The sequence below is a fragment of the Triturus cristatus genome, chromosome 12 (genome assembly GCF_964204655.1).
Source record: "Triturus cristatus chromosome 12, aTriCri1.1, whole genome shotgun sequence".
Lineage (NCBI taxonomy): Eukaryota > Metazoa > Chordata > Amphibia > Caudata > Salamandridae > Triturus > Triturus cristatus.
In genome coordinates this window covers 95,302,601-95,315,286 of record NC_140595.1, presented here as the reverse complement: position 1 = coordinate 95,315,286, position 12,686 = coordinate 95,302,601, and the positions used below count along the sequence as shown (strand labels likewise).

The following is a 12,686-nucleotide window of genomic DNA, read 5'->3' as shown; positions in this document are numbered from 1 at the left end:
TCCAGCTGAACCTGGCTGGTACGCAAGAAGGTTCTGTGGTGTATGGATGGATCATGGGTTCTCTCTAAGATGGCAACTATCTCAAATCTCAGATCTCAGATGATTAGACCTCAACCCATCATATAAAAGAGGGTTGCACTGCTGCTGCATCGGTTATTTAAGAGCTGTGGCAACTGGAAAGCAGGTGAACTTCATCAGGTCATAAAGCACACACAAGGACACCCAAGGAGATTTACAAAGTTTTATGCAGATAGCGTAGTGTTGTCTAAAAGTTTTACTGTAAGATTTTTGTCTAAATAACAGATTTTCTGAGAGACTGAGAGGGTACAGAGAATTTTGGATTTGAAAACGTTTACTATAGGAGGACACAGTCCGATTCTTGCTTTTGCCTCGGCCGACGTTCAGCTGCTGGGCGTCCGGGCGGCTGTCTTCGTCCCTAGAAAATTGGACAAGAAACTCAGTGTAAGACAAGAAAGAAACTGTGTATCTGAGTTACGATTCAGTATAATGAGACAACGGCACACACATTCTCTAAGGATCGAAGACAAATAAGCTTTTGTCTATGAGCAGTGAAAACAAAGGAGATTAACGCACACAGTCTATTTACTGTCCCTATGTCAGGTACACAGATCAGAAGTACAAATTCTGTAAAACGTTACAGGCTTCTAATGTTCTGATTTGTTGTTTAAGTACAACAACCTACAGAAGCCCCTTAAGTAGCTGCATTGAAGCTCAAAGTAGACCAAGCCACTGAAAATGTAAAAAGCTTAAGACTGCAGCAGTTAACATCTCCAAAGTCGATCATTTAAAGTTTGCACAGTACCCATAACAGAGAGAACATTTACAAGAAAAAAGCAGTACTGGTAGCAGTCAGTCTAAAAAGGAGGCTGGTTAGCACTTTCATAGTTCACAGCATATAATTCCATATACAGCCATCTCATTCTGACACCACCCCTCTCCAGCAGGACAATTTCTTGAGCAGTCATCAACTCCAAACACCAATGCCAAGTACAGTTTGAGGGGACAACCTTCATACATTCTTAAGACTATATTATTTTTAGGGTATTCAGACCAGGCTCTATTCGACCATGAAAAGACATCTGGAAGACTCAAACTGGACCGTTTTCGTATAGCTCAAGAGATTGAAGCAAGCATAATTTTAGCAGCTCCCAAATAAGCAGACTGCCAAAGGAGTAGCACCAGAAGATCTTCATACTTATCTTAATCCAATAAATCGTGCCACGTATTTTGTTTTTAAGGGTTATATCTTTCGCTGATGAAACATACCATCGGCCAAAATCAGCATAACCATTAGAGTATATAAACAACTCACTGCAGTGGCCACTCGTTGTATAAAACTACCAACAAACACAGAGTATCCAGGCATTTCTCCGACTCATGTCTCCCAATCCCTTCGCAGCAAATGCACGAGGATTAACAAGAAGGGGAAGAACATAGCGAGACAAAACACTGAAAATTCCAACAAAGTGTGTACTGAGCACACTGCCGGCCATTCCAATCCACTCCCCAACACAAAGAGCTCACTTCAAAAAGAGAAGCATCCGAAGCCTTCACTGCAGCATTCTCATGTCGTCTAGCCATTCTATTTTCACATCCAGTATTAGGATCCCACTCTGGTTCATAAAGACACCATGTCTCGGAAAGTGGCATCAACTGCAGCATAATTAAGCTCTAGGGGCGTCAGCTCTTGCAATGGTTTTCTATGTTTATGCTCTATACTTTTCACTCTGTCTATTATGCCATTCAACTTGCCCTCAGCCAGCTTCCCTGCATAAGTAGTCTCTCTGCAAAGTCTGATCATAGTGCCTTGACTGATTAACACTATTTCACAAAGAGTGAGTCTTTTATCATGCACAAGTGCCTCAGCCCCCCTTTTTGCATTTTTCCTAGACACTCCTCCATATTGCTTGAAAATATCTTTGCACTTTCTACGCTCAGCCATGGCGACAAGCTAAAACAAAGCATGGGAAGAGTGAACAAACTGAGCCCATAAGGGCTTACACTTGTGTAGCTACCACTGCTAGGATACTAATCGTGTTTCCCATACAGGGTCCCATAAGCCACGATCTTACCTGCTGTGCACAATACTATTCTCCAACGACATGATCTATCTCAGACCTCACTCTCCTTATCTACTCTTTAAAAAAATACCGTCATATGCGGACAACAAGCCATCATCCACCACTGTGTCTCTACCTGGAATGTCACTGCCAGGAAGATGTGACATGTACACTGCTTGACCCAGCTCTTATGCACAACCGATGGGAGATTGAGAGAAGACCTCCACTTGTATTTGGCAAAGCAGGACACTGTTCTCAGTGCACTTCACTGGTTCACACTGTGCTTTGGGGGGCTCCAGGTGGTCGAGGAGATTGCTTTGGCAGTGACCCATATTATTGCAAAATACCCCTATGTATGGTCTACTTGCTTCAAATAAATAAGTCAAATGAACCAGACAATAACTCGACATTACTGAAGTAGATACCATAGGAAACTGGGTGTAAACAAAAAGGTTTACATGGAGATACCTCAGTTCCTACCTGGTTGGCTTAGGCACTAGCAGGAACCCTCACAGCCCAGTGGACTTAGTCCCCAAACCTCATTCAAAGAGTTGTAATCCAGAGCTGAGGTTTTGTGTGGACTGTAGAAATCTCAATGATGTCACTAAGACAGATGCACACCATATCCCAAGGGCAGACACGCTTATTGGCATGTTAGGGTCAGCCAAGTTTCTCTGTACTTTTGATTTAACATCAGGGTACTGGCAGACTGGTATGACCCCTGGAGCAAAAGAGAAATCAGCATTCTCTACCCCAGATGGACACTACCAATATACAGTAATGCCATTTGGGCTAAAGAATGCCCCTGCTATCTTCCAAAGGTTGGTGATCAAAGTCCTTCATGGGTTGGAGTCTTGTAGTGCAACATATCTTGATGATATTGCTGACTATAACTCCATTTGGCAGGATCACCTGATCCACCTGGGAAAGGTTCTTAAGGCTCTGCAGAGAGCAGGACTCACTATCAAGGCAAGCAAGTGCCAGATAGGGCAGGGATCCGTTGTATTCTTGGGCCACCTGGTAGGTGGAGGCCAAGTGCAACCCTTACAACCCAAGATCCAGACAATTGTGGTAGCTCCAACCACCCAGACTCAAGTCAGGGCCTTCCTTGGCTTGGCACTACCGGAGGTTTGTGAGGGGATATGGCTCCATTGTTACCCCCCTCACAGAGCTGACCTCCAAGAAAATACCAAAGAAGGTTAATTGGACAGTGAGCTGTCAAAAGGCTTTTTACACTCTGAAGGAAAAAATGTGCTAAGCACACATTCTGAAACTCCACATTATTATAAGCAGTTCATAGTGCAGAGAGATGACTCTGAACATGGCATTAGAGTGGTCCTTTCCCAAACCAATTAGGATGGCCATGACCAGCCTATTGCTTTCATGAACAGGTTACTCCCCAGAGCAGCGTTGGCGTGCCATTGAAAGGGAAGCCTTCGCTGTGGTTTGCTCCCTGAAGAAGTTGAGACCATACTGGTTTGGCTCTCACTTCCTTGTTCAAACTGACCACAGGCCTCTCAGATGGCGGATGCAAATGAAAGGTGAAAACCCCAAACAGTTGAGGTGGCCAGGGTATGGATGCGTTAGAATGGAGCATTAGACCTGGGACTGACCATGCCAATGCAGATTTCCTTTACAAGTTTTTACACTTGGGTGATGAAGACTCTCTTGGGAAAGGTTTGGCTCATTCGCTTTAGTTTGGGGGGTGGGTAGTAGGAAAGTGCCCCTGTTTGACATGGTCAGCTCCGTGTTTTGAATGGTATTTCATGCAATTTTGACCAAAGTGCACTGGGTTCCTCCTAACCATGTCACCAGTGCCAGATCTCTTTCCGTTGACCATACAATTGTTCCCCCAACTGGCAATACCTTTAGCACCCCCTGTAAGTCCCTAGTAAGTGGTACCTAGGGCAAGGAGGCTAGAGAGGGTCCCAAGGGCTGCAGCATGCATTGTGCCACCATAAGGGACCCCTCAGCACCAAACTGGCATTGCAGGCTGCATGTCTTGGTGCAGATAAACCATCCTTGTGTGTAATGCTGGCAGACACTGCATGCTGTACAGGTAAGTCACCCCTACAGCAGGCCTTGAGGCAGGGTGCACTATACTACCCGTGTGAGCATATCTGCATGAGCAAACCTGCTCCTGTGATGTCGAAGTCAATTCTTAGATATCACAAGTGAACAGGAAAGCCATTTTAAGTACATGTCCTTGACACTGGTAAAAACGAGCTCCCCAGCTAGATGATGGTTTCACTGAAATCTATGGTGTTTGGTATCAAACACCTCGTGTTAATAAACCCACACTGATTCCAGTGATGGATGTATTAATACATGCACTAAGAGGGCTCCTTAGATGTACCCCCTGAACACCTACTGATCTTTAGTGTACTGGATGACTGGTGCAGACTATGCTGCCACTATCGATAGGTTTCTGACCCCGTGCTGGTGAGAGCCCACACTCTGTGTGCAGGAACAGTTTCTGCTCTGGCCAGACATGTTGTCACCTCCTCCAAGCAGGATAGCTAAGAAATCAGCATTTCAAGGCAGGAGGCTTCAAAGGCCTATGCGGCTTTTGATATGCAACCCAGGCTTCACCCAGACAGGGAAACTGCACCAGGACAGGAGGAAAAATTAGCTAGTCAGGAGGCATGTTCTCTATCAGGCTAGTTTCACCCCCAAGTTGAGTTACCTGATGTGAATACTAAATCTAGAATTCCACTGTAGGAAAGTAGCCCTTTTTGACATGGTCACCCCCCACTTTTTGTCTGGTAACTGATGCGATTTTGATTGAAAGTGTACTGGGTTCCTGCTAACCAGGTCCCCAGTTCCAGAGCTCTTTCGCAAAACTGTACAATTGTTCACTCAATTGGCAAAAATGTTATCCTCTGTTAGTCCCTAGTAAATGGTACCCTGGTACCTGGGCTTGAGGTACTAGATAGGTTCCCTAAGGGCAGCAGCACGATTGGTGCCACCCTAAGAGACCCCTCACGAAGCACATGCAAGGCTACCATTGCAGGCTGCGTATTGTGGTGCAGACAAAAGTGAAAACACGACATGTCACACATCCCTGTGTGCCAAGCACCCGAACACTGCATGTAATATTTGTAAGTCAGTCCCTACAGCAGGCCTGACAGTCATAAGGCAAGGTGCTGAATATTACATTTGAGGGCATACCTGCAAGAGCTGATATGCCCCTATGTTGATAAGTCCTATTACTGCCAGTACAAGTGACCAGGGAAGCCATTTTGAAATGTGGTGGACACTGGTGAATTTCAGGGGTGCAACAGGGTGTCCTTTTGACACCTTTGCACCCTTGAAATTGCATGCGCAATTTGCGAGTACACATTGCTACTCGCAAATTGCACATGTAATTTCCCATTCATTCATGTAGGCCCATAGGAATAAATGGGAAGCCCTTACTTAATTGCGACTCGCAATTTGAGAGTCGCAATTAAGGAATGTTTAGAAATAGCTATTTTATTAGCGATTTCTACATGCATAGGCTTATGACAGTCCCTAATTACGATTCCTTAATAATCGCAATTAAGGACTCCCAAAAGCATTTCTTGATGCTTGTACCCCTTAGTGCAATAAAAAGGGATTACAAGGAAAAGGGATGTACGAGTGAAACACACAGAAGAACAAAAGTTACTTACCTGTAAACTGTGGTTCTCCAGTATTGGTGTCTTTCATAGATTCACATGCTTGAATATTCCCAGTCGTCGAAGTGGGAGTCCCACGGTACATAACAAAGCAATGTAGTAATAACATAAGCCTATTAGGCCTACAGTAAAGAAAAAACCATAGAGTTTTCATGGATAGACAACTTGTCACCTTTATAACATATCACTGTCGTTATGTTCTAGGTCAAATCCAGCCAATCAGGTGTCCGCACCCTCTAGAACCCTCTCCCCAGAGACTCAGGTTCTCAGATTTTCGTAGCACAAGAGTGACAAAGTCAAACAGAAGGAAGAGCCTCTGAGGGGAGGTGGGTGGGTCGCATGTGAATCTATGAAAGACACCAATACTGGAGAACCACAGTTTACAGGTAAGTAACTTTTGTTCTTCTCCAGTATTGGGGTGTCTTTCATAGATTCACATGCTTGAATAAGAGTAGTGAGCAGTAGTAGCAGAATAATAATACAAGGTACAGGAGATGCCAGATAGTAGTATAGACAGTGCAAAGATTATATGCATAAAATCGACGTCTATATATATATATATATATATATATATATATATATATATATATATATATATATAAATATCATCTTATACATAAATATATAAAGAAATAAAAGTACCTTGTATGCAGGAGGAGGGAAGCAACAGAGGCTCCCCTTATTTAAAAAGATTACGAAGGACTGCCTGTCCCACAGCTGTATCCGTGTTGTCTGCAGCATCCAGACAGTAGTGTCTCGTAAAGGTGTGTCTGCTGGACCATGTCGCCGCTTTACAGATGGCTTGAAGAGGAACTCCAGCAAACAGCGCAGTGGAAGAAGAAACCTTCCTTGTGGAGTGCGCTTTCACAGCAGCAGCGAGAGGTTTTCCTGCTTGTTGATGGCAAAAGGCAATAGCAGAGGATATCCAACGTGCTATAGATGGTTTGGTGACAGGATGACCTTGCCGCATGCGCCCGTAGGCGACAAAGAGTTGGTCAGTTTTTCGAATGGCGGCAGTTCTCTGAAGATAGAATTTGAGACATCTCTTGATATCCAAAGAATGAAGTGACTTTTCTGCAAACGTCTGAGGATTAGGAAAAAATGTTTTCAAAACAACCGGCTGATTGAGGTGGAAATCAGATGGCACCTTCGGGATATAGGCCGGATTGGTGCGAAGCAGAACAGAGTCTTTAGTAAATTGAAGAAAAGGAGGGTTAATGGTAAAGGCTTGCAAGTCACTGACCCGGCGAGAGGATGTAAGCGCCAGGAGAAGAGAAGTCTTCCAGGTGACATGTTTGAGGCTGGCCTTATGTATAGGCTCGAAAGGCGATTTCATCAGCTGCGCCAATACCATGTTTAGATGCCAAGGAGGAGGAGGCCGACGTATCGGAGGAAACATACGAAACAGTCCCTTGAAGAATTGTTTCATTACTCTTGACGAGTAAAGGGAGTTCGAGCCATCTTGGCGGAATCGTGAGATCGCTGCTAAAAAGACCTTAAGGGTAGCATATGACAGGCCTGATTTTGCGAGGTGCAAAAAGAAAGGTAGTAGTTGTTCAGGCTTGGAATGGATAGGGTGAATTTTGACATCACTGCACCAGGAACAAAAGCGTTTCCATTTGAGTTTGTAAGTTTTTACAGTAGAGGGAGCTCTAGCCTTTGCCAATACTTCTCTGCATTCCACAGGGATGTCCATATTCACAAATTCAAAGTACTCCGGTTCCAAGCTGCTAAGTGTAGAGACGCAGGATCGGGATGGCAAATTTGACCGTGTTCCATGGTTAAGAGATTCGGAAGAGGACGAAGCATGATTGGGTCGCACTGAGACAGAAGCAGCAGCTCCGTGAACCATATTTGTCGAGGCCATCGGGGGGCTATTAAGATGAGCCGACAGGGTTCTCTCCTCATTTTCCGTAGGACCTTGGGGACTAGAGGTATCGGTGGAAAGGCGTAAGCATAAATTTTGGACCAGTTCATCAAAAAGGCATTCCCGCATGACTTTGGTTGGGGAAGCCAACTTGCGTAGAACTGGCATTTCCGGTTCAGGTAGGTTGCGAAGAGATCCAGATTCGGGGGACCCCATAGCTGGAATATGCGATCCAGAATGGGTTGGTGTAATTCCCATTCGTGATTGGTCGTGGAGGATCTGCTTAGGGAATCCGCGAGTATGTTGGACGCTCCCGGAACATGGACTGCAGTGAGGGCGATGTGGTGTTGAATCGCCCAATTCCAAATCTTTTGGGTCTGAAGGGACAACAGAACGGACCTCGTGCCTCCTTGTTTGTGGATATAATGCATGCACATTGTGTTGTCCGTTCTGATCAATACCGTGCTTCCATAAATGATGCTTCGGAAAGCTTTCAGAGCCAGAAAGATGGCCAGTAATTCTAACAGGTTGATGTGTCTTGTCTTTTGATGAACAGACCACCTGCCTTTCACAGTAAGACCCTGCAGGTGAGCGCCCCAACCTTCGAGAGAGGCGTCGGTGGTGAGGGTGAATTGTGGAGAGTCCGCCAGAAAAGGACGCCCCGAGGAGACATGTTCTTCGTGAGTCCACCATAGAAGAGCCTTTCTGAGGCGAGGAGTGACTCTGACTAGGTCGTTGAAATTGCCGGAGACCTGGGCCCATTGCTTGTCCAGTTCTTCTTGGACAGGTCTCATCTTCAGGCGGCAGTGAGGGACTAGAGGAATGCAGGAGGACAACATCCCCAGGAATGACTTCAAATGTCGGACAGAAACGAACTCTTTTAGATGGATAGAGGCCGCTAGATTGCGAAGACGTTGTCGTCGTTCGTGCAACAGAAAAGCTTTCCCTAGAGTTGTATCCAGAATGGCTCCCAAGAACAGTCTGTTTTGAGTTGGGTGCAACTGAGATTTTTCCAAGTTCAGCGTGAGGCCCAGAGATCGGAACAGGGAGCTGCACACCAGGGTTTGTGTTGACGCTAGTTCGAAGGACTTTGCCTTCAGAAGGCAGTCGTCTAGGTAGGGAAAGATTTGGACTCCCTGAAGGCGAAGGTAAGCTGCCACCGGTGCAAGGACCTTTGTGAACACTCGGGGAGCCGAACGAAGGCCGAACGGCAGGACTTTGAATTGAAAATCCCGTCCGGCCACCCTGAATCGGAAGAACTTTGTGTCTTGGCAAGATGGGAAGTAAGCATCTTGTAGATCTAGGGTTGTCATGAAATCTCCGTGAGAGAGAAGAGGAAGGACCTCTTGTAGGGACAACATACGAAAAGTTTGTGTCTTGATAAATTTGTTCAGGGCTCTCAAATCCAAAATGGGACGCCATTCTCCCGACTTCTTCTGAATAAGGAAAAACCTGGAGTAGAACCCCCTGCCCTTCTGTAGTTTTGGCACCACTTCGATCGCGCCCTTTCTCAATAAGATGTTTAGCTGAATCAAAAGCTCCTTCAAATGTGCAGGAGGGGGACCTCTTGGTGGAGTATTTGGAGGAATCTTTATGAATTCCAAAGCGTGTCCCCTGCGCACAAGATCGAGAACCCATCGATCTGTGGTGATTTGCGACCATTTGCAGAAGAAGCGGGAGATTCGACCTCCAAGTTTTGGAGGAGTCCGTGAGTGAGGGTAAGGAGAGTCATTGTTTCTTTGAGTAATCCTTTCCTCTGTAGGAAGATTTGCCTCTGTATTGCCTGTAATTGAAGGAATTTTGCTGCGGATACGATTGTTGGTTCTGCGAGGAGTAGCGGCCTTGTCCTTGCCTGTACTAGTTGGAATTGCCTCAAAAGGAAGAAGAGGAGGAACCACGACCTCTTGCGCCTCGAAATGTCTGTTTTTTGAATTGTAAAGACCCTAGAGCACAAGCTGTGTCAGTGTCCTTCTTGATTGCTTGAAGGGCATCATCTATATGTTGGCCGAAAAGGGATTCGCCGTCGTAAGGCATGTCCAGGATCTTCGTTTGCACCTCTTGACGAAAGGACGTGGCCCGTAACCAGCCCTGACGCCTGAGGACTGCAGCGCCCGCCAAAAGACGGAAGCCAGAAGAGGACACATCGATGGCGCAATCTATAATCTCCGAAGAAATTCTTTCTCCCTCTTGGAGAATCTTCAAAGCCTCTGGTCTGGATGATTCGGGAATAAGATTGATCAAAGATGAAATGTCCGACCACATTTGGCGATCGTAGCGGCCTAAGATCGCCAAAGAATTGGCGGCGCGTACCGTTGCCGCCGCCATAGTGGAAAATGTTTTCCCTATACCATCCAGTCTGCGACCTTCGCGATCTGGAGGTGCCGACACAGGCGATGAAGGATTTCTGGATCGGCGTTGGGCTGCCTGAGTGATGATAGAATCAGGCTTCGTTTGTGAAGTCAAACAGGCAGGAGAATTTGGAGGAGCCTTGCATTTCTTGTCGATCCTAGGAAGGATGGCTGGAATGGAGTTAGGGGTTTGCATTATTTTAAGGCCCTCTTGCCATATGAAATCAATGATTGGAATGCAGCGGACCTGCTTTTGAGATTGGTCCTTAAAGTCATATAAAAAACAATCTTCCTCTCTAGTCGTCATAGGGAGGTGAAATCTTGTAGCCGCTCTCTCCATGAGCAAATGGAAACCACCAATGTCAACTGGGGGAGAATCCAAAGGAGCGGGATCAGCGGGAGAAGGTGTTTGGATCTGATAGTTGTCCCAGTCAGAAAGGAGGGAAGCATCGTCCAGCTCACCCTCCTCCTTGTCAGCGTCATCATCCTGGTCCTCGACAACATCCTCAAGCGTGAAAAGAGGAACCCCAAGAGATTGTTCACGAGTCACTGGCGTCTGTGTGACCACTGGTTCCGTATGAAACACAGATTGTTGAGGTGTCTGTGGTGTTGGAGTGGTATGCCCAGACCGTGGAAAACGGTGATTATAATCATCAAGCATATACTGCAAATTGGAAATCAGGCTTAAAGGCAATTGTGCCATGGAAGGTTGTGGAACCGGATGCGTGTCATAAGACGAGAGATCCTCTTGTCGCAAATCCTCCTCATCATCATCATCAGTGTCCTGACATTTAATCAAGAGCTCGGAAGGACTGCGAGCAGGCCGAAATCCGTCATCCTCATATTCATCATTGTCAGATGAAAACAGCAGCTCAGGAGGTTGCACAGGTGGTTTGAGTGGCATGAGGGTCTCCAGAGACGATTGCTGACGGAGTAGAGAGGTTGATGTGTCCGATGGTAGCAAAGCCAGAATTGGAGCTGTAGCAGTCGTTGCCGGTGCTGAAATTCGCCGTTGGGCTACCGTCGACGACGAAGCCACCGTCGACGACGAAGCAGCTCTCGACGACGAAGCCCCCTTCGACGACGGAGCACTCGTCGACGAGGTCTGCTTTTTCTTATGCTTGATACTCGTCGACGACGAAGTTAAAGGCAACGTCGACGAGATGGGTCTCACCTTCACAGATACCAGCGTCGATGGTGAAGACGCCGACGACATGATCATTGCCGTCTTCAGAGACATAGATGCCGAGGTCGTCGATGTAGGTGCGACGACGGCAGCTCTCGTCGACGGAGGAAGGCTTGATGAACTCGTCGGCGAGAGAGGCAGCTTTTGAGGTAAAAACTGCGCAGCTGGAGTCTTACGCCTGAGAATCAGATCTCGGGGGCGTCAGGGAAACAGAGAGACTCCTGTTGGGGGAAATCATCCCTCTTGAAGTTGAAGGTTCTCCATGCTGTTTCTTCACCATTTTTGGACGAGGAGAAACCTTTTGAGAGTCAGAAGACCTCTTGAAAGAGGGAGCAGTTTGGATAGAAGACACACTCTCCACATCAGAAACAGGATTTTCTGAAGTCTTCAGCTTCTGTAGCCACAGAAGGAGACGCCCCTCTCTGTCCTTCACAGTTTTCTGTGAGAAGGTTGTACAGATTTTACAGTCCTTAACCAAATGTTCAGGATACAAACAATAAATACATTTTTTGTGAGGATCTTCAGAATGAAGTCTCAGTTTACCACAGCTCCCACAAGGTCTGAAGAGGGATTTCTTGGTTGAAGACATCCTAGACTCAATCTCTGTGAAATATGAGATGAAAAAACTGAGCAAGCTCAGGGAGACTCCCTTCACACGACGTGCGGTAGAAAATCTGAGAGCCTTAGTCTCTGGGGAGAGGGTTCTAGAGGGTGCGGACACCTGATTGGCTGGATTTGACCTAGAACATAACGACAGTGATATGTTATAAAGGTGACAAGTTGTCTATCCATGAAAACTATGGTTTTTTCTTTCCTGTAGGCCTAATAGGCTTATGTTATTACTACATTGCTTTGTTATGTACCGTGGGACTCCCACTTCGACGACGGGGAATATTCAAGCATGTGAATCTATGAAAGACACCCCAATACTGGAGAATCATAGTTGTGCTTGGGTGAATTGTGTACGAAGGTGTCCCTTTTTGACATGGTTTTTTGCCTGCAATGTTGACAGGAGTGCACTGGGTTCCTGCTATCCAGGTCCTCAGTGCCAAGTCTCTTTCCCTAAACTGTACAATTGTTGCCCCAATTGGCAATACCTTTAGCCCCTCCTGTAAGTCCCTAGCAAATGGCACTCCGGGTACCTAGGGCAAGGGAGCTAAAGAGGGTCTCTAAGGGCTGCAGAATGTATTGTGCCACCCTAAGAGAACCCCTCAGTAACAACATGCAGACTGCCATTGAAGGATGCATGCCATGGTGCAGAGAAAAGTGAAGACACGGCATGGCACACATCCCTGTGTGCCCTGCCGCAGACACTCCATGCAGTATAGGTAAGCCACCCCTACAGCAGGCCTTAGAGCCCTATGGCAGGGTGCATTATACTACATTGGTGGGCATCTCCACATGAGCAACTATGCCCCTGTGAAGTCTAAGTCAATTTTTAGCTATCACAAGTTAACAGAGAAGCCATTTTAGGTACACATGCTGGACACTGGTAAAAACGAGTTGCCCAGCTAGATGATGGTTTCACTGAAATCTATGGTGTTT

At 46.3% G+C, this 12,686-nt stretch overlaps 1 protein-coding gene across 1 annotated transcript in view; it reads right to left on the bottom strand.

Moving 5' to 3' along the window:
* Nucleotides 1-227: 227 nt before the first annotated feature.
* MINDY1 (MINDY lysine 48 deubiquitinase 1) overlaps nt 228-12,686 on the bottom strand; it is a 78,590-nt gene continuing 66,131 nt past the window's right edge. Inside the window, exon 10 of the mRNA XM_085639725.1 lies at nt 228-436. Within this exon, the coding sequence (XP_085495851.1) occupies nt 356-436 (81 nt within the window). The 3' untranslated portion in view covers nt 228-355. The remainder of the gene's footprint in view (nt 437-12,686) is intronic.